The sequence below is a fragment of the Nannospalax galili genome, unplaced genomic scaffold, assembly GCF_000622305.1.
Source record: "Nannospalax galili isolate Female #2095 unplaced genomic scaffold, S.galili_v1.0 scaffold270, whole genome shotgun sequence".
In the NCBI taxonomy this organism is placed as follows: Eukaryota; Metazoa; Chordata; class Mammalia; order Rodentia; family Spalacidae; genus Nannospalax; species Nannospalax galili.
Window position 1 is genome coordinate 3,347,104 of NW_008330152.1, and position 21,152 is coordinate 3,368,255.

Here is a 21,152-nt window from a genome sequence, read left to right on the forward strand (position 1 = left end):
GGATAATGGGAATGACAGGGAGGTAAAGGAAAAGAAAGAACCTGAAAGAGAAGAACAGTAGGAAACAGGCCTTAATAAGGGAGATATAGATAAAAATTGGGTTAGTTTAAGGGGGGGAAGGGTATACAAGGAACCTAGGGGATAAAGGGAAAGAAGGCGCTCAAGAGAGGTAGGATCGTAGAAGGGTATTATTAAAGGAGAAAGGGGAAAATGGGGGCACCTTCATTGGGGAAACCATGATGGAGGCATTAGACAATGCGAGAGTTAAATAATGCCTAGCTAGTTTTAAAAACCAGAGGGAACCTTATTAGTCCAACAACCTACTGACAAATTATACATACCTGAACAAGAAATCTATATCTAGGTAAGGTTTATCTGAGAAGAAATGGTCTTTGCCCAAGATTTATCTACATGGCACACAGTAATTCAAAGTACCAGACTGGTGGAATTAACCTTTTTGGATGTTTAACAGAAATACTTTGAGGCCTATACTAATTTGGTTAGAGGGACAAAATTGACAGTTGTTGCTCCTTGCCCTCCTAGGTTGACTAGTTCCAGGGGACTATGAGCACCTCCTAAAATGTCCTGTAATTGTGGTGGGTCACCTGTCCTCTTGATCAAGGAGGCCGAGGAGACACCACGAGATGGACCTAAACCAGTGTCCAGTCTACAAAAAGGAGGGTTAACATAGAGGAATCATTTCCTCCCTGCTTCCAAGTGAAGCCAGCCATGGTTGAGCAGGACCTTTGACTTATCTTCACATAGGCGGAACTGGTAAAAGAAAGGAGTCAGGGGCTCCTCCCAAGCCCATGTGACCCCTGACGAACAGATCCTCAAACGACCTTAAGAGTCAAAATAAATTGGTTTATCTGGGCCAACTTTATGGCCTTAAACACCCCAAAGGAAAGTATAACCAAAGATTAAAGGGGCCAATATATTTTTTTAAGCGTCCATATGTATAGCTAAACGCTACATAACAAGCAACAATGCCAGATAGGAGATACCTTCTTTTGAGTTGTTGGCCAGGGTGGACCAAGTGACTGCCAGATAGTAACCCAGGATAGAATTGGGAAAATGAACAGCAGACCCCAATCTTATCAAAAGGAATACTGACAACTGATTGCTGCTAGATGAGGAAGAGCTGACCTTCCTAAAGCAAAGACCTCTAGATAGGCTGACTAGATTCACCAGATGTACATGTAGTGGGGAACGACTGGGGCTACCGACCACACAGCGGACAGTAGCAGGGATAACAGAGTATAAAGGCTGTAGTGGGGGGAGGTAGGCTATGGGAGGGTGCCATCTGGGAAGTGGGTGTATTGTTGAATAAGATGGTTTGGGATGTTCTGTGTGATACACACACACACACACACACACACACACACACAAATCAAATTTAAAAAGATGTATTATATTTGAGGAGGAAGAATAAAAATTTACGTCCTGTTAATTAGTAGAGGTGATAAACACTACCATTGAAATCTACCTGATGATTTTGTAGATATACACAGGCACCAAGGATCCGAGTGCAACCAATTATGACTAGTAATAATCAGATACATACAGATTAGAGATGTGTGTGCCAACATCTCAGTGTTAGTAGCAAAAACAATGAGTCTTTCTGCAAGGAACAATATATCCTAAAATGAAATGGAGATCTTTTTTAAAGGCTACAAAACTCATTCAATTTTATGTCTTACAGGGCTTATATTCCCAGCACCCACATGGTGGCTACGAATCTTCCTTAACTCCAGTTCAGAGGACTCCAAAGCAGCCTTCTGACCTCTGAGGATGCACTCACATACATGCAGGCAGTATGCTTCTTCCTAAAAAATAAAAAATAATATTTAAAAAATTGTAGGAAACTGCATATTTTAAAATGAAATGGAGATCTTCTTTAAAGGGTAAAAATTCATTCAATTTTCTATCTTACAGGGTTTATACTGAATTCAATATTTTATAACTGTATTAATTCAACTGTGAACCTAAAAATGTACAGCCATTATTTAAAGATATGTATCCTTGCTCTGGAGTGTGTTACTGAATATGTTAAAGCTGTAATGAAATCTTCTAATCGTGTGGTTATTAAATTAAAAAAAATTAAAAAAATAATAATTCTTCAAAGCATCACTTACCAGATATTAAGCTTAAGTTTATACAAAAAGTTACTTAGGGGGTGGAGAGATGACTCAGTGGTTAAGAACACTGCTTGTCCTTGAAGAAGACCTGGGTTCAAATCCCAGCCCCCACATAGCAGCTAACAATTCTCCATAACTCCAGTTCCAGGGGATCTGATGGCCTCTTCTGTCCTCATGAGCACTGGACAACATGGGTGCACTCACATACATGCAGACAGTACACTCAGACACATAAAAATAATAAAAAAGTTATATAGACAATCATTTCTCATTGATGATTTTGTTCCTAACAAGAAAGTGTTGTTCAAATGTAAGACTTCAAATGTTGGTTTCTTTACAGCCAGTTTTGAAAGAGATGGATCTTAGCTCTGGAAATTGTTATTGAATATGTCAATGCTGTTGTAATGAAATGCTTCTTCTAATTATGTGGTTATTAAATAAATCATTAAAAAACAGTGCTGTCATCTACCTTAAAAGGTCAAATGAGAGAGTAATGGTGTGTCAGGGGAAAAGACAAATATTACATGTGTTCTCTCATATGCAGAATTTAGATTTAAAAAAATATATAGGGCATGAAGGAAGAAGGGGGACTATTTGGAGGAAGGGAATCAGAGGGAGGAAGAAGGAGGGACAAGGGATGGTAATGGGGCAATACGAGCAAAGTGTGATTATATATATATATATATATATTTGTGTGTGTATGAAAATGTCATAATGAAACACAGTTTTGTATATGCTAACAAAAACTTAATAAGAAAATGGGATCAATAAATGAGAATCAAGTCAATTAAAAGTCCTTTAAGAGCTTAGCACTTTATAATTTAACTGTACTACACTTATAAGCTGTCATTGAACTTTTCTTGGAAATGTTCATCAAGATCAGGATTTACTAGTTCTTTGCATAAATACCATCAGGGTACTGAAATGATTTTTTGAGATGTTTTGAAATAATTTAATAGTGTGTGGAGTACAGATAAAACAAGATTAGTAATATATTAGTTATTGAAACTGGTTGTTTTCCACTATTGTGTGCTTGAAATTTTCCATAATAAAGAAGTAACAACACCTACTGCTGGAGTCATATCATAATATATTTTAAAAAAAGATAAGGCCACGAGGTTCATCAAAGGTGGCAGAAATGAACCTATACTTCAAACTAAGGTGCTGAGATCCTGGACCTTTGGTAAAGAAAGCCATAAGGACAAACAAGAAGTAAGACTAGTCAAAGAAAACGGGAAATAAGTTATGAGGCTCAAAGTTTCAAACCCTGGGCACTCAAATTATGGTATAGCTTCTACCTTATCATTTGCTTACTATAATATTGTTACTATTCCCTAGGAATAGGAAATTGTAAAATAATTTAATTTTTGCACATTGCACGTAGTCTAAGTTTCTTACCAAGACTGAATAGAACTATTTAATGCTCTAAAAATAGACAAAATCAAACACGAGACACTGTTGGAATGAAGCACACTGTCTTGGAAACCAGGAAGTTAGCAACTGAACAAACGCAAAGAAAGAATTCTATTCTTAGCAAATGCTTATGACTCAAAAAGGCAGGTGGGGGATTTTATTATACAGTACCCACGTCACAAGCTGCTGAGAAGATTAAGTGAGTTAATAGAAGTGAAGTGCTCAGTGCAGTTCTGGGCGTATACTAAGTGCTGTGTCTCAGTTAGCTGTCATCATTGCTGCTGTTCTTACTATGCTGGTGCATTCTAATTGTGTTTCTTCTCATACATTACTATCTGCAATTTCATTTGATTTGGCAATATTCACCCAGAAAGCCCAGGCTGTGTATTCCTGATGATCACTCACAATCTCCAGGGTTAGGAGAGGGATGACTACTTAATAAGCAATTTTTCGAGGTAGTTACCTTGTAAGTATTACTTTCATTTACTAGTGGCTAACAGAGTCTAAGAGAAGCAGAAAAACCTATACTCGCATCATCCTTCTTTCTCAACAGGTATGGCATGTATGCCTAAAAGCTGATGGTGCATGGGGTAAGCAAACTAAACTGGTCGCCCATTTTCACCTCCACATGCTTTAGTTATGGCTTAAAAGGATGAGGCTGTAACTCTGAAACTACTTTTCCGCATTCCATATACAATTCTAACATTACTGAAAAACAGAAAAGAAAACTTTAGGGGCCTCACTGTTTAGGGTTCTAGTGTCACACAAACCTGTATTTGTTTTTATGCCAGGCATGGCCAACAATGAAGCAATGATTCAGTTGAATAGGAAGCATGAGTTTTAGTAATAATGAAAGAAAAGAATTTCTGCAACATTAACTGCCCTGACCAGACATACCTTGTCATGCCTCCGGCTCCTGGGAGGTGCATGTGGTGGTACAGGGCAACAGCATAAGAACAGTTGTGATGGAGATATCGACCTTCAGTTACTTCAGAAACTCCTTAGGTCTTTTTGATACAGCCACTTACAATGTGAGTAATAACATCAATTTTTTAAATAATGAAAGTAATCATAAGGCAATAATAGTATACGGGATTTTCAACACATAGTAGCCAGAGGAGAATATGAATCTTTAAGTCACATCAAAATGCCTCTAAATTGTATCATGAAACACAATTGTGATGTTTGCATTTCAGTTTATCTTGGAATATAAAGACATTTTTCTGCTATTGTGGTATAAATTTAAAATTAAGATGAGGAATGATTAAAAGCACCTGGATGAAATTTCCATTTGAATGTTAAAATTAAGCAAAATGCTTTGAAAATAAAGGCCTTTTCTCACCTCCACAAAAAAGGGCCACAGAAGTCTGCTTCCCCTGAATGACTGTTGAGCTCATGGTGACTTAGAAGCTTACCTGAGTCCTATGCTGCCTCACAAGGCTACTGGATCCTGATGTCAACATGGACCTTTCTTCTGATGGGGTCACTATGTGGCAGTCAGTTGGTGAGCAAAGACAGGCAGTAACTTCAAAAGACACCTTTCAGGATCATTTAATCCCAATGGAAAAGAAAAATGGTCATAGCATATTACCTTATATTTTCCTTTAATAATGCCTTCAAATAATCTTTCCTTGGTTCCGTAAAAAGGCAAACAACCACTGAGCAGGATGAAAAGGATCACGCCGCATCCCCAGACATCCACAGGCTTTCCATAAGGTTCTCTCTTCACCACTTCTGGGGCCATAAAGTGAGGTGTTCCAACACGTCCTATATTTAAAACAACAACATTATAGAAAACTAGTTGTGTAGAATGAGGGTTTTTTTCACTTGAAATCCCCCCCTTTTTTTGGTCTTTGTGAAATAGGGTCTTCCTGTAGCCCCAGCTGGCCTGGAACTTGATATGTAGATCAGGCTGGCCTCGAACTCACAGAGATCCACCTTCCTCTGCCTCCCGAGTGCTGGGACTAAAGGCGTGTGCCACCATGCCCAGCTTTCACTTTAAATCTTAAAATAATAATAACAATACGAACAAAAAGTTCAGATATATTCTTTTATCACTTCTTTTCTCCTTGCAAAAGGAATTCACAGACAGAGGGAAAAAAGTTTATCTGATTACCTTTGAAAATACTGAGTCCAGGACAAGGCCCTGGTACTCACTCTTGAATTCTACATGTTATACCATAGGTCGTTATATAGTTCTTGCTTCATGAATAGGTTTAAATATTCAGAATTAGGGGCAGGGGCAAGGGCAGAGACAGGGCAGAAGCAAGTAACAATTCAAGGTAAAAGATTACTTTTAAATGTCAAATGGAAATTCTTCAATGAAAATGAATGCTGAGAACTTTTCCTTGGAGTATAGATTCAAATCTACAGTCCTGTTCAGGTTGATCATAGCAATTCTCTGGTTACTGAAATGGGAATTCTTGGTTTACTCCTAACATTATTTGAAGAGACTGAGAGCAAATGGGTGAATATACTAAACCAAATTGGGAATTTCCCCCCATGCAATCCCCTTTGACTTTCATCTTCTTTAAAGAGTTTTCTTTTTTCCTCCCTTTTTCTCAAAAACCAGTTTTCTGGAAGGAATCCAACACTAGTTGTTTGTACACTATTACCATCTTTAATTCATTATCTTAAAGGGAGTCTTTTCTTCTATTGAGGAGTAAAAGGCTTGAAGTCTATAGGGAAAGGACTGTGGGACCGGTCACTGCCTATTAGACTTGGCAGCTCTTCTAGATTTTTGCAGGTCCAGCCCTGCCTTTTCTTCTTTCCTCTGTCTGCTGTCTCTTACCGTACTAAGTCCAAGATAATTTTTACTTTGGAGATTACAAAATACTTTATCTCACTGTGGTCTGGAGTTTAAAAAGAAATTGATCTTTTGGTCTATCTACAGAGAGTAATATGTGACTAAGAATGGAGAGGGCTAAAGGAATGCCTGGCTTCAGATTGGGGATGCACCTCTGCTGCAGATAATTCTGTTTTCCTTCCCCCTTATAATGGAAGAGATTCAAGCTCAGGGTTCCAAGAGGGAAAATACCTTCATTTAAAATGTACAACAAAAACAGTACTGGCTAGAAGGACCTGACTAGAGAATACTTTTATTTCTGGATTGTCTTATTTTGTTTCCTCAAGCACCATAATGAGCTGCAATGTTGGGAGCTGAGCCTCCCACTTCATTGGCAGCCTGCACATGGTGGGGCCCCGGGATAATGAACCATGTTCAGACAGACAGGAGCTGGCAGAAATAGGGAAAAGTAGGACCAAGAGCACAGGGTACCATTTGGGGTACTGCTACCAGGACTCTTCAGGTACCTGCTGAAGGTTCAGATGATGCTTTGATACTCAACTCCTACTACTTCCCATTCAGGAAAAGATTAAGTCAATATGGGAGCCTCCTTGTGGGAATAATCAGAATGAACATGGTCAGGCCCAGTCATTCTGAGGAGGTTCTATGTATCTAGACTGAAGACCACTCAACTATGAAGAAATTTGTGCCCTTTCTTGGGAAGGACTTATGTTTTTGCTCAGAGATGACAGAGGGAGACAAAGTAGTGGCTTCTGAATTTCAAGTATGTCAGTAGAATGTGAAAAAGACCATCAAACTCCTTGGTGTTGCTACTAATTTTCCTTTTCTTTGCAACCACTTGACTTTTATGACTCTGACCACAAAATTCTAAGAACAGGAAACCAACTATCAAACCAAACATCTGTTTATGAAATACTTCCAATATATACATAAATATTTAAATGCTAAATTTCAATACAAAATAAAAGCTTCCTACCTAGAACTTCAGGGAGGGCATTGTTCTGAATAGCTACACTCACAATACTTTAGGATTTGGGTCTTCATTCATATAACTGTTTTTACGTACTAATTTTGTGTGGCTATAATCTTATAAATTCCCAACTTGTTTCTACATAAGATGCTGTATATCATTTAACCTTTTGGCAGTTGCTTAGAGTTATCATAGTGGATGTCGATGAAAGTGCTATGCTACAGAACAGAAAGTAACTCAGGAACTCCACAGGTATGTAAGGATCGATCTCTTTGTTATTAAAAGGCTGCTGTGCTTTTCATGTTTTAATGTCAACTTACCGTATTTAATGTCAATTTACTATAGACATATATTTTTTTCTGTCAGGCTTTCATTTCTTGTATCTCACCATGCTTATTTCAGTCCTGGCAGCTCTAATTTCTTGCTTATAATCTGCTACTAATTAGAAAACGACCAGCAATCAGATTCTTTTATTTAAAAATTTCCTAAGTGCATGGCAGGTCCTAGACATTGTGATAGGTATAACAAATACTCAAAGGAATGAGCCATCGCTCTCCTGCCCCTTACAAATCTCTTGTCTTTACTGTGATTGCATGTCATTGATCAAATGCTGCAGAGAAGTATGTAACTCAGATAATTTGGGTAATATGGAAGGGAAGGAATAGAGTCATCTAACTACCACAGTTAAAATCTGCCTGCTTTTAAGAGGAGATAATTGCTAGCTTAGTTTCTAAGCAAAGGACTTAGCCTGACAGATAAAATGATGGAAGGCATTCCAACATGGAATAGCAGATACAAGTTATGAAAGAACATGAAATTACACAACTTAATGAGAAACAGGAGCAAGTCTGCCTCAGCCTTTGTTTAGTTGCTCAACTGAGCAGACTACAAATGAGTTTTAAGGATAAATAGTTTTTCTGTATTCTAACTATTTTCTAGGTTGTATTCAGGATAAGTGGATTCTCTAAATACCTGAGTTTTAGATAAGGGAAGTGTAAATGTACTTAAGTGGTTTTAGTATGTGGAATATGTAAAGGAGATAATCCTTTCTATTTGAAGATTAGGTAATCAAAAATTCCAACTGACAGAAAACTAGTTTTCTGTTTCAAAGTAGATAAATATTAGCAAAATTTCAAGCAATGGGAAAGATTTTCCCTAAGGAAAAAAATCTTGTATCTCCATTACTCACATTGTATTTTTAAAGGCACTATAATGTCTAAAACGATTATTTCAAAAATATATAGAAAGATACATTAAGAAATGATAATATGAGCCAGGCATGGTGGCACATGCCTTTCATGCCAGCACTTGGGAAGCAGAGGTAGGTGGATCTCTATGAGTTCAAGGCCAGCCTGGTCTACATAGCGAGTTCCAGGCCAGCTGGGGCTACAGGGAGACCTTGTCTCAAAAAAAAAGACAAAAAAAAAGAAAAAGGAAATGATAATATATAAACTATCAGAGAGAATTTATTTTAGGTCTAGGGATGTAGCTCAGTTGGTAGAAAGCTTGCCTAGCATGCACAAAGCCCTTGGCTCCATCCCAAGCACCACAAAAACTGGGAATGGTGGTCCACATTTGTAGTCCCAGTGCTCAGGAGGTGGAGGCAGGAGGATCAGAAGTTCAAGGTCATTCTGAGTTTCATATCAAGTTGGAGGTCAGCCTGAGCTACATGAGATCCTGTCTCAAAAGAAAGAAAAAAAGGAGAAAAAGATTTTAATTCTAGAGCACAGAGAATAGAAAACTTTGAATAATAAGCATGCTGGGAGTTCAAAAGTAGTTGGAAAAAAATTAGAGGACTGGTTCATGAACTTTACGAAAATAGGTTAAAATAGACACAAACCTAAAGAATTTACTTTTCTCCTTCAATCAAGATTTGTGTAATAAAATATGGAGTCCATGCCACTCTGAGTACTAAAAGAATACAGATCCAGAGCAATGGAAACAAAAGTATTCAGTATATAACATATGAAAGGAATCTGGCTCATGTCCTCTCACTTCAGTTCAATTCTATTCCATTCTATTCAGTTTTGTTGGGTTGGATTTGGTTCAGCTTCTCTCATCTCATTAACCTTGGGGAATGTAATCATCAGAAATTGTTATCACTGTGCCGTCTTCACACAGGATTGACCTGGTTCAAACCAGTTTTGAGGGAGTTGGTTTCACAGCAACATTTGTTTAGAAGGAATTTAGGATTTTTAGTAGTTGCAAGGTCAGTATGCACCAGCAGTGTATGTGCTTGTCCAAACAGCAGATGCAATGTAAAGAGCCTGATGAAAATGTAAGACCCAGCATAAAACCAAGTGCTAGCCCACTGCTACTGTGTACCAGGCCAACGAGACCTATAATTACAGTGCTCATCTCTGGCTCTGACCTTGTGGATAAGTGAAGAGATTCAGAATCCATTTATATGAAGCACCATTTTACTAACATAGGAAATTTAAACTGGATAGCATTAAGGGGATATGCTAGCTGTCTGCATACATCTGAATGGTTATCATGTGGAAGAATGAAAATTGTTGAGAGTGGCTTCAAACGTCAGTTTAGGACCATCAGGATTTCTGTCCAATGAGCATTCTCTTCAATTTCAGTTTACAGAGATATTTCTGTTCATTGCAATGATGAGCTGTTCAAGTTCTTAAGAAGTCTCCCCAAATGAAATGGACTGAGACATGAATTCGTTGCCATTTGAGGAATTAGACTAGAATTCAACCTTTTCTGGGAGGAGACTTTGGTCATTGGTTAAAAGACTGGAGAAGATAAGACTTCATGGAATGTTGGGATTCAGTGATTTTGTGATTAAACCATATTTTACTACTTTAGCTTTGGGTCAGTCTTTTAATCACTGACAGAAAATTTTGAATTAGGATAGGAAAAGCATAATTCTTTGAAACTATACTTCACTTATAGTTTCTCATATTATGGGAAAGGGTTAACTAGAAAAGAATGTGAAACTAGAAGAACTTAAAACAATTTAATTTCAGAGCACATCAATGATTAAAAAAATACAAATATAATTCATTGTTCACTTTTCAGAAGATGGTTCATGTTATTTACTGCTTGATATTCTAGCTACAAGCAAGTTGAATGAACTATCCTGTGTTTACATATAACAGATTGCTATTTTGATATTTATTGTTTAGCAGGTATTTGAATATAACAGAGACACTTTTGTGTTTTTATGAGACGGGGTCTTCCTATGTAGTCCAGGTTGGTCTTGAACTCATAGCCTTCTTTCTTCTTCAGCCTAGGAGTGCTGGGATTACAGGTGTACAGCTCTACATCTGGCTTAACATTTCTGAAGGGTGAAAAATTTTAAAGGCTCTGCTGTTCTTTTTCATATATTTATTCTTAGAGAAGCTGCTAGCACTTTGAGATCTCAAAGAGAAAGCACTGACTAATAGACTGAGAGTTCAGGATGGAGAACGACAGAATTTGCAAAACTAAGATGTAGAATTAAACACTGGGCAGAGTTCTGAGCTGGATTCTGTTGAAAAGAAATAAAAGCCCCATAATATTAGAATCTGTCATTAGCATCCACTTCTATGTTCTGGTGAAGAAAGTTTCTATTTTAATATTTTCACTTTTTAATATAGCACAGGAGTTTTAAAATTATGCTTTGCTTTGGTTAATAATAAAATTAGCTTGCATTCATATTGACTTGCTCTTCACAAACATAGGTTGATGACTTGAGCAGGATTCTTTGATATACGGAAAAAGGGAAATAGTAGGAAATTTTTACTTAGTTACAGATGTAAACTTGAAAGGACGACTCTACATATTCTAGAAGTGACTTTATTTGTTTGCCCAGTTCAACTTCAAAAGCTTTTATGCTCCAAATATTACTGTCTTTGTGAGCTGCCATTTTATTGTCCTTATTTGTTTCTTTTCTGTTAAGTGTTAGGGATATAATGAGTAAACAATCTATTCTTGACTCTGCAGTGCTAGGGATGGAATCCAACACCTTATGTATGCTAGACAAGTGCTCTGCCACTGAACTACACCTACAATCCAGAGTCTATTCTTAAGGACTAAAAATCTAGCCATGACTACAGTTATTAAATTGAAAACTATCTGATGGTGCTTTTTTAGGTTCTGAGTAGAACTGAGCACGAAACAGTAAGGTTGGGTTAGTATTTAGTTTGAAAGTTTTACAGCAACTTGAAAGTAAGCAAGTTTTGAAGGAGAAAAAATTTAAAGCAGTCTTACCTCCAGCTACAAGTCCAGATTCTCCTAACTGAATAGCTACCCCAAAGCCCCCAAGTTTGACAGGTGCTGAGTTTTCTTTTGAGGCAAGGAGGACACAGTGGGGCTGAAAAAAACCAGACAAACAATAAATCCAAAGATAAGAATTAATGGAAAATAATTTTATTTACACAAAACCAAATAATATGATAATACAGTAGTACTTTACAAAAACTTCTGAATTGGACTGGCAAGATAGCTCAGTGGGTAGAGGCACTTGCCAGAAAATCTGACAAGCTGAGTTTGATTTCTGGGACTCACATGGTAGACAGAACCTGCACGCTGTGTTCTGCATTATATACATATCACACCCCCACACAATAAAAAAAAATCAATGTAATAAAAAGTTAAGACCTATTATTTAAATAAAAGAATTTAAGTTAAACAAAATTCTTCTGAATTATTTTGTGTGCTCCTTTTCTCATTTCTGGCTGATTTCTTCAAAGACTTATTCTAGTTAATAATTCTTAGGAATTATTTGTTTCCAAGATTAGGGTATTAGTCAGAAAGCATGGATGTTCAAAGAACACAGGCATATTTTATTTTTTATGCAATACTCCTCGCATTTGATTGACAGTCTATATTTGTTTCAGGAAAAATATAGAATATTTCTTGCTACAATGTTACTTTACCTATAGAGTCATTATATCTTGGCCCTTAGGTCATGTTGATTGTCTACCCTCCCAATCCTCTTTAAACAATTATTTATTCTTATTTTGTGTGTATGAGTGTTTTGCCTGCATGTATGTAAGTGCACCTGTGTTGTGCAATGCCTGTGCAGGCCAGAAAAAAGAGTTGCATCCTCTGGAACTGGAGTTACAGACATTTGTTTGCCTCCATATGGGTGCTTGCAAGTCCATATGGGTGCTGGGTACTGAACCTGGATCCTCTGCAAGAGTAACCAGTGGTTCTTAACCACTGATCCATCTCTCCAGCCCGCCCCCATCCTCTTTTTTTTTTAAAAAAAAAGAAAAAAACTCATTCTACCCCCAAGGAAGAGGAGTATCGAATTGATCTTGGGATTTAATAACTTTAACTGAATTTTATTCCCAGGGAATTCAGTATTTTCCCTGGGCATGTCTTATCTCTGGATCTTTGTTCCCTCTGTGGGAGTGGGGGTGGGAGGTGAGGGAGAAGGGAAAAAGGAGACCACCAGACTAGCCTCAAGTCCAGGGCAAGGCATCCTTCTGAAGGGGTAGCCTGCTAGCCACCTGGATTCCTAAGTGGTTAACAGTGGTAGTTTCTTTGTAGGACCTCATCTGCATCTATCTCTTTTTGGGAGCTTGTTGGAGGTAGTGTCAAGAAAGAACTTAACTGTAATGACTTTTGGTATCTGCTTAAATACTATATTCCCTGATATACCTAATACTACATGCTACCCTCAAAATATGGACTAGTAAGAAAAGGCAAACCTCTTTAGTTAAAACACTTTTTATTCTATCTATACTTTTCAGTTATAAAATGATAACGGGGACTGGAGAGATGGCTCAGGGGTTAAGAGCAGTTGCTGCTCAGTTTTCAGTACCCACAGGGTGGCAAAGAATCCTCTGTGACTCCAGTTTCAGGAGACTTCTGCGCTCTTCTGGCCTCTACAGGCATTGTAAAACATGGGTGCCCTTACATACATGCAGGCAAAACACTCATATACAGAAAATAAAAATAAACAAACACATATTTAAATCTACCCTCCCCACCAGGTTGATCTTCTATGCATCTCACTTCAATCTTGACTTAAAAAGGCATGGCTTTTTTCCTTCTTTCCTCCATTCTTCTCTGTGCAGTTGCTAAGATTCACAGCTTGGTTACCCTGAGGGTTTTTTTCTGATAAACTCCAATAAAACTGTCCTCAAGTTTCTGTTTGAATTCATTCTTAAATTCCTTTATTAATGCCAGGCAGGGTGGTATACATCTTTAATCCCAGTACTTGGGAGGCAGAGGCAGAGGCAGGAGGATCTCTGTGAGATCAAGGCCAGCCTGGTCTACAGGGAGACCCTGTCTCAAAAAGATTTAAAAAAAAAAAAACAAAACTCCCTTTATTAATGAGACTAAGAACCCCAAGGGGGAAATCCTCAGTTCACCTGTATCATCTGGCAACCAGCAAGGGTCACTAAAATTCTAGAAACACTGAAGTGAGAAGACTCATAAAGTTTGAACTTCAGGTAAAAAATAAACAAAGAAACCCATAAGACACAAGTTAAGAGACTGTAAAGTCACAACATATATAATGCAAAATTAAACTTTCGAGGATTAGGGAACTGCTATTTTATTTGGGTGAATCTCATGGAAAGCCTTTTTTTTGTAAATTTTAATTGATTCTCTTGTGTATTTCATACAGAACATCTTAATCATTCTTAATCGTCCTTATATTCCGTCCCCATTGGCATCTTCTCATAGCACCCCATGCCACTGGAATTCATACACTGTCATTTGTGTTGAGGCCTATGGTGTCAAGTTAGTGTCCCCAGATTCCCTCAGAGCAAGTTCATCCACTGGCGTCTAGGCAGCCTATCTAGAGTCCCTCTCTTTAAGAAGATCAGCTCTTCCTCACCCAGCAGTAATCAGCTGCCAATAATTCTTCACCTAAGATTGGGGCTTTCTGTTCATTTCCACTTCTGTGCTAGGGAAATATCTGAACAGAGACCAGAGTGAAGTAAAAAAGCAAGTCTCATGGAAGCAAGCTCTGGACAGAGAAGACAGTCAATATACACAAAGATTCAGAGGCATGAGAAGCGTTGGTATGTATGGAGATTTAGAGGAAGGGTACCTGAAAAAGAATGAACAAAGGGCAGAGTGGTAGGAAATGTGATCTAGCATCCTTAAAGCCATGATTAAAACTGGATTTTATGCTAAGCACAACAGATAACTATAGGAAAACTCTGAACAGGGGAGCATTATAGTCAGTTTTAGGTTTAGAAAGGATCACTCTGACTTCTCTGCAGATCAGTGATTATAGAAAAGAGGCCACTATAGTTGACCAGGTATGAGAAGATGGTGACGTGGACAGCAGCAGCGATGTCAAGAAGTGGTCAAATGTAGCTCATGTTCTGTAGGTTAAGATGAGAGGAATTGCCACTAGGTACAGGTGTGAGAGAAAGCAGCAAATCAAGTGTGACAAGCAGGTTCATGTAATTAGCATCTGAGTGAAAACGAAGATGTCACTTACTGAAATGGGGAATCCTGGGGAGGAGTTTTTAAGGGAGATTCAAGAATTCAGTTTCATACTACTAAAAGCAAGATCTTATAAAATAGGGAGGAGGATGGGTCTGGGATTAGAGATATAAATTTGGGGATCAACAGCATGCTAATAGTATTTACAGCTAAGATAATGAATAAAGTCTCTAAGTACTAAAAGAAAAGAGGATGGAGGATTGAGTCTTGATGTGTACCTGTAATGGAAGGCATGAAGAGAACAATCTAGCAAAAGAAACAGAATGCTCAGTGAGTGGAACAAAGAGGAGGGGGGAATCAGTTTGGCATCTTGGAGCCAAGGGAAGAAACTTTTTCCAGAAGCAATGATTAATAGTAAGTAATTAATGTTATTAAGTCCATTTAAGCTGAGAACTGAGAACAGATGATTGGATTAGGCAATTTGGAAATCACTAATGACCATGACCATGATAAGAGTGGTACTGGTGGCAAGATAGATATAAAAATCCCTACTAGAGTAGGTTCTGGAAGAAATGGGAAGAGGCTACATGGAGACAGTAAAGTTTTCTGTGCTAGGAATGGAGACATGGGATAATGCAGCTAGAAGAACAGGTGAAACTGAAGAAGTTTCCTCCGTCCTCTCCCCCCTCTACTTCAACTTTTTGGGCTATGTTGGTTTGATTTTTTTTTTTTTTGTTTTGAGACAGGGTCTCCCTGTAGTCCCAGCTGGCCTGGAACTCACTATGTAGACCAAGCTGACCTTGAACTCACAGAGATCCACCTACCTCTGCCTCCTGGGTGCTGGGACTAAAGGCTGCAACTTAAAAAAAATTTATTATTTTTACTTTTTGTGTATGAGTGTATTGCCTGCATGCATGTAAGTGTACCCATTGGGCGCAGTGCCTGAGGAGGTCAGAAGAGGTCTTCAGATCTCCTGGAACTGGAGTTACACGCAGTTGTTAGCTGCCATGTGAGTGCCGGGAATCAAACCCGGGTCCTCTGCAAGAGCAGTCAGGGCTCTTAACCACTGAACCATCTCTCCAGCCCCGTTACTCCAACTTTTAACTTCTTAACATATAGAATTGGAAAAAATGAATGAATTTCCATATACCTATCATCTAGTTTGAACAATTATTGATACTCTATTTTTTTAATTGTCTATTACGTGTGTGTGCATGCGCGCGCGAGTGCACATGTATAGAGATCAAAGGACAACTTGCAGCAGTCAGTTGTCTCCTCACACTATGGAGATTCTGGGGAACAAACGTGGGTCACCAGGATTGGGGCAAGCACTAGCTGAGCCATTTCAGTGGCCCCCCATTGTTGTTTTACCTATCCTTATTAATTACTCTTTTTGCCCAAATATTCTAAAACTAATCATATAATTTCATCTATTTACCTAGTGCATTGTTTTTAACAGAGGACTTAAAAATAATTATATATCATTAGTACATTAAAAAAAACCTAAAAGCAACAGTTCTAATTATCACTCAGTTTTCTAGACTATCAGAAGAATACTTTTTATTGTGGCTTAATTTAAAATGTGATCCAAACCCCAGCACTTATGAGGTGGAGACAAGAGGATCAGGAGTTCAAGGACAGCCTCAGCTACATATTATGTTTGTAAAAAAACTTTTAAGAAGTAAGTCTGAAGCCAGCCTGGGCTACATGAGAGCCTGTCTCAAAGCAAAGAAAAAGAAATAAACATAAACCAATAAAAGGAGATCCAATGACCATAAATTACTGTATTATAGATCAGATTCCCCCTCTACTGTCTTCTTTTTTTTTCTTCAATTTTCATGGTATTGACTTAAGATACTTGGTAATTCCCTCATAAAATCCCCCACAGTCTGGAGTTGGGTAATTGACCCACATGGTGTATCATTTAGCATGTTCTGAACTTTGCTGTATTTCATGTAAATTGGTAGTTAGATCCAGAATCTTCATTAGATTCAGGCTCAATTTCAGTTTTATGTACTGATACTTCATATGGTTTAATTATTACATCTCATCAGGAAAAGCATGTCTGGTTGTCCTGCTTTTAGTGACAGGATTCAGCAGTGAGGTTAGGTGTAGTCTACTTGAACCATCATAAGATTCACTATCAACTGTTCACTCAATGACGCTAGACATTTCATAGATTCATTCTTTAGGGTCCCAAAAGGGAAGTTTTTCTCAGCACTGTTATGAAAATTAACAAACACAGAGAAAAAAAGATTGTATAATAAATACCTATATATTTATCATCTAGATCTTATAATTAACATTTTGATATATTTGCTTTTAAAAATATCTATCCATCCTTCTATGCAACCATCAGTCTCTCTTATTTTTTAAAAATTTTAATTTATTATTTTAATTTTATGTGTATGAGCATATTGCCTGCATGTGAGTGCATCCGTGTCGTGCAATGCTGCGGAGGTCAGAAGAGAGTGTCAGATTCCCCTGGAACTGGAGTTAAGGATGGTTCATAGCCGCCATATGGGTGCTGGGAATCGAACCCAGGTCCTCTGCAAGAGCAGTCAGTGCTCTCAACCTCTGAGCCATCTCTCTAGCCCTACTTTCTCTTATTTTTTACTACACTTCACACATATAATTTGAATTTCATATTTATAAAAACTGTTAAGGTAAAATTTATATACCATAAGGTGCACAAATCTTTAAGTATACCATTAGAGAGTGTTGATGAAGTATATACATCTGTGCAATCCAAATCTCTATTAAGATCTTACCATCACCCAGGAACCTCCCTTATCCCCTTCTCATTCAGTTCCTGCTGCCATCTTCACATTGTTGTGGAAGTTTTCCAGCATAGGCTTGTTTTGCTAGTTAGAACATAATATGCATGAAATCATGTATCATGCACTATTTCATGTAAGGTTTCTTTCACCGTGTTTCTAAGATCCAGCCATTTTTCTTGTGATCAGCAAGTCATTTCTTTTTATTACTGTATTCCATGGTACTGATCAACTTGCTTGTTCACTCTCCCAAGGATGGGCATTTTGGGGCTGTTTCCTGTTTTTGTGTGGGTGTATGTGCAAGTGCATGGAGGCCAGAGTAGGCATCAGCTGTTCTGCTCTATCACTCTTCACCTTATCCTTTGCGACAGGGACTCACTGAACCCGGAACTAGGCTAGTGGCCAATAAGCTCCAGTGATCCTCCTTCTTCCAACCCCACAGCACAGAGGTTATAGGTGTGGCTATGCCTGGCTTTTATGTGGATGCTGGGATCTCAACTCAGGTCCTCATGCTTGTGAAACAAGTGCTCTTAGCCAATGAGCCATCTCTTCAGCCCCTCTTGATTTCTTGATATTAGGAATAAAGGTGCTATGTATCATTTTCAGAATAAAGACTTGATTTCTAGACAGTTTCCAAAGGTGACTAATGAAGGTTTTTATTATTACAAAATTATAGACTTTATTACATGATATGTTTCAATCAATTGCTGTCTTTTTTTCATTTTGATAATTGCCCCATTTTTGGCTAGTGGTAATTCCTTCAAGTCAGCTCTTATACCCTTTCCTAAAACTCTAGGAGTCTGTTAACTTCTTTGCTTTCAGGCACAAGAGGATGTCCAAACTTGTCCTGTTTTTGCTCCAGATCCGAAACCAGATATTTCTCCAAGCAACCTATTTCCTTTTTGTGGGAAAAGGTCTTTAAACCCACAGTGTGAGTTCTAGGCATATTGCTGCTCAGTTATTATTGCCTCAAGTTTTCAATGGGCAGAGTTTAAAAAGGTATACTTTATAGAAGAAAAAAATTTACAAGTACATATTCTTATTAAACTACAAGGCTTTGACTTCTTTGATTTAGTAAGCAATTTTGGCTCATTTGCTCTATCCTATACATATTGGTTTTAAAATAACAATGTCTACATCATCAGCAACAAGATTACTTGCTATGTACAATTTCTTTGTGATTCTTTTTATCATTAAGATATAGTAGGTTAAGTTCAGTAACTATTTTACTACCAAGTAAAGTAAGAAGCCATAAGTTTAGGCTGACAAAATGATTTTGTTTATGCAAAAAATAAAATATAATAAGAAATGTTGGAATCAGAAAATTACCATTTGGCATTTTCATTAACCTGGCTACTGAGGTAAGTATCATCAAGGATGCTAACTAGTTGGGGAAAGTTTGAAGAGTGACAGGACATTTATATAATCTTGAAGTACCTTTCTACAGTATACTTAATAGTTACAAAGGGGAAATAGTAGTATTACAGGGAGAAGGCTGGCAGAAACTAGCAAAGTGAGCATTGCCTGTAATGAGACTAAGCAATAGCACACACTCCCCAATATGATGCACTGAGAACCTAGGGGCATGGTCATGGTATCTGGGCAAAGAGCGCAACCAGATCTAATCACAGAGAAGAAACTGAGACACATTCGAAAAAGCATCATGCTTATATTCTTCAAATATAGCTTTGGAAAAAGGGTTTCAGCGTGACTAAAGAAATGTAAGAGCTAATTGTGATACATGATCTTTTTTTTTATTTTCACTATAAAGGATATTGTTTGGATAACTGATGAAATTTGGAACAATGATTGTCCATTACATAATAGTATTCTTTCAATTTAAAATCTCTAATTTTGATTACTGTATTGTAGATATAGAAAAGAATTTCTCATTTTTAGGAAATACACAGATAGATGAAAAGAAGAGATAGATAAGAGAGATAGACAAAGGTAAATGTAGAGAAAATTTGCCATGGCATTAATATCTGAGTGAAGAGTATCCAGAATTCTTTGTACTATTCATGTAACTTTCTTGTAAGTCTAAAATGATGACCCGAAACCCCATCCTATTTTAAAAAGCACCCAAAATAATTCTCCATGTGGTTATACTTTCACCTTGCACTGTAATTAGGTTCATTTGATTTCATTATATTTGTATTTGTATATAGTTTGGTGTTTTAATTATATAAAATGTACCTGTCCTTCCAAACTCGAAACTCTGAAACAAATAACATTCAGAGAGGTCTAGCTTTTGTATTCTTTTCCCATTTTCAATGTCTCCTTCCATTTTTCTTAATTTTTAGTTTTTACAATTATAGGATATAAAAATAAGAAATAAAATACATAAAAAATTTATAAAAGTTCATATAATGTATTCTGTAGATATAGAAGGTCCCTTCTAAGTGTTTCTGTTTTCTTAGGGAAATAAAAAGCAACCAGGTGAGAGTGGGGAAGGAAATGGTGCTGCTGGCAGTCAGAGAAGGTTGAAGGTGTGAAAAACTATTTTTGAAGGAGGATGAAGTAAGGCAGTAGCTCTCAAATGTTAGCACAAGAATCACATGCACTTCTTGCCCTCAGCTCCACAATTCCTGGCTCTTAGACCTGGATTAGGTTAAGGGTGCACTTTCACAACCTTCTGAGTGATGCTCACGCTACTGGTCTGGGGACCATGCTTCGAGAACCACCGGGCTGAGGACAATAGGATTCAGCAACAAGGATTGCTGGCAGCACAGGGGCCCACTTAAGACTTCTGATCACCAATCTAAAGCTAGGTCATTGTGTAGGATTGTGTGCTAGTCCCCAGCTGGTATCTTTGCTGGTAAGATTCAGACATGGGGGAGATGGTGAGCTGAATTTCACTAGGATTGAATTTCATGTAAAGAGGGGATGGTGATATCAGCAATAGAAGGCACCAAACAAACATATACTTTTACTTCTCCTATCTTCTTTCTATCTTCATATAAGTCAGTAGGCTGTGATACCAACATAAGAAAACCAAGAAAGGTCAGTGGAAAAGATACATAGGAATGAGCATACATAGAGACAAATACAAAGTTCAGAATGAAAAGGAGCAAGCTCATATAAAGAACTAGAAGATGATAATACTCAAATCTGATGGTAGCCTTGCTGACTCACACAGAGGAGGAAATGTGGTCACAATATGAGAAAACTAGCATTTAAAAACACAATTTTGAAAATGGATGGCTTAGATGTATAGGTGTGGGACAATATCACATTGTGATTTCATGAAATAAAAACCATTTTATGTCTGTTCTAGCCATAAAAAAATCCTGCCAGGATTTTGAAGAGATATTTGTATATATATGTTCATTACAGCATTATTCACAATTGCCAAGAAGTTGAGACAACCCACTTATCCACTGAAAGATGAATGGATAAAGAAAATGAAATATAACCAAATAATGGAATAATATGCAGCATTAAAAATGGAGGAAATTCTTTCACATGCTACATGGGTGAACCTCAAGGATGCTAGGCTAAGTGAAATAAAGTGCTCACAGAAGAGCAAATGCTGTATGATTATACTCTTATGAAGTATCAAAAGCAGTCAAAAAGCAGAAATAGAAAGCAGAATCATGGTTGCTTATGTTGGGAATAAGAGGAGAGAAAATTAGTGTTTAGTGGGTATGCAGCTTTAGTTTTACAACATGAAAATGTTCTAGGTCACACAATAGTGT

The 21,152-nt window shown here is 37.6% G+C and overlaps 1 protein-coding gene across 6 annotated transcripts in view; it reads right to left on the reverse strand.

Annotated features, from left to right (window-relative positions):
* Positions 1–21,152, reverse strand: part of Cask (calcium/calmodulin dependent serine protein kinase) — a 430,362-nt gene that overhangs the window by 137,693 nt on the left and 271,517 nt on the right. For all 6 annotated transcript variants that reach the window (XM_008843151.3, XM_008843142.3, XM_029568448.1 and 3 more), the window contains exons 6-7: positions 11,534–11,636; positions 5,143–5,318 (exon numbers count right to left, since the gene is read on the reverse strand). In XM_008843151.3, coding sequence (XP_008841373.1) covers positions 5,143–5,318; positions 11,534–11,636 — 279 coding nt within the window. The remainder of the gene's footprint in view (positions 1–5,142; positions 5,319–11,533; positions 11,637–21,152) is intronic.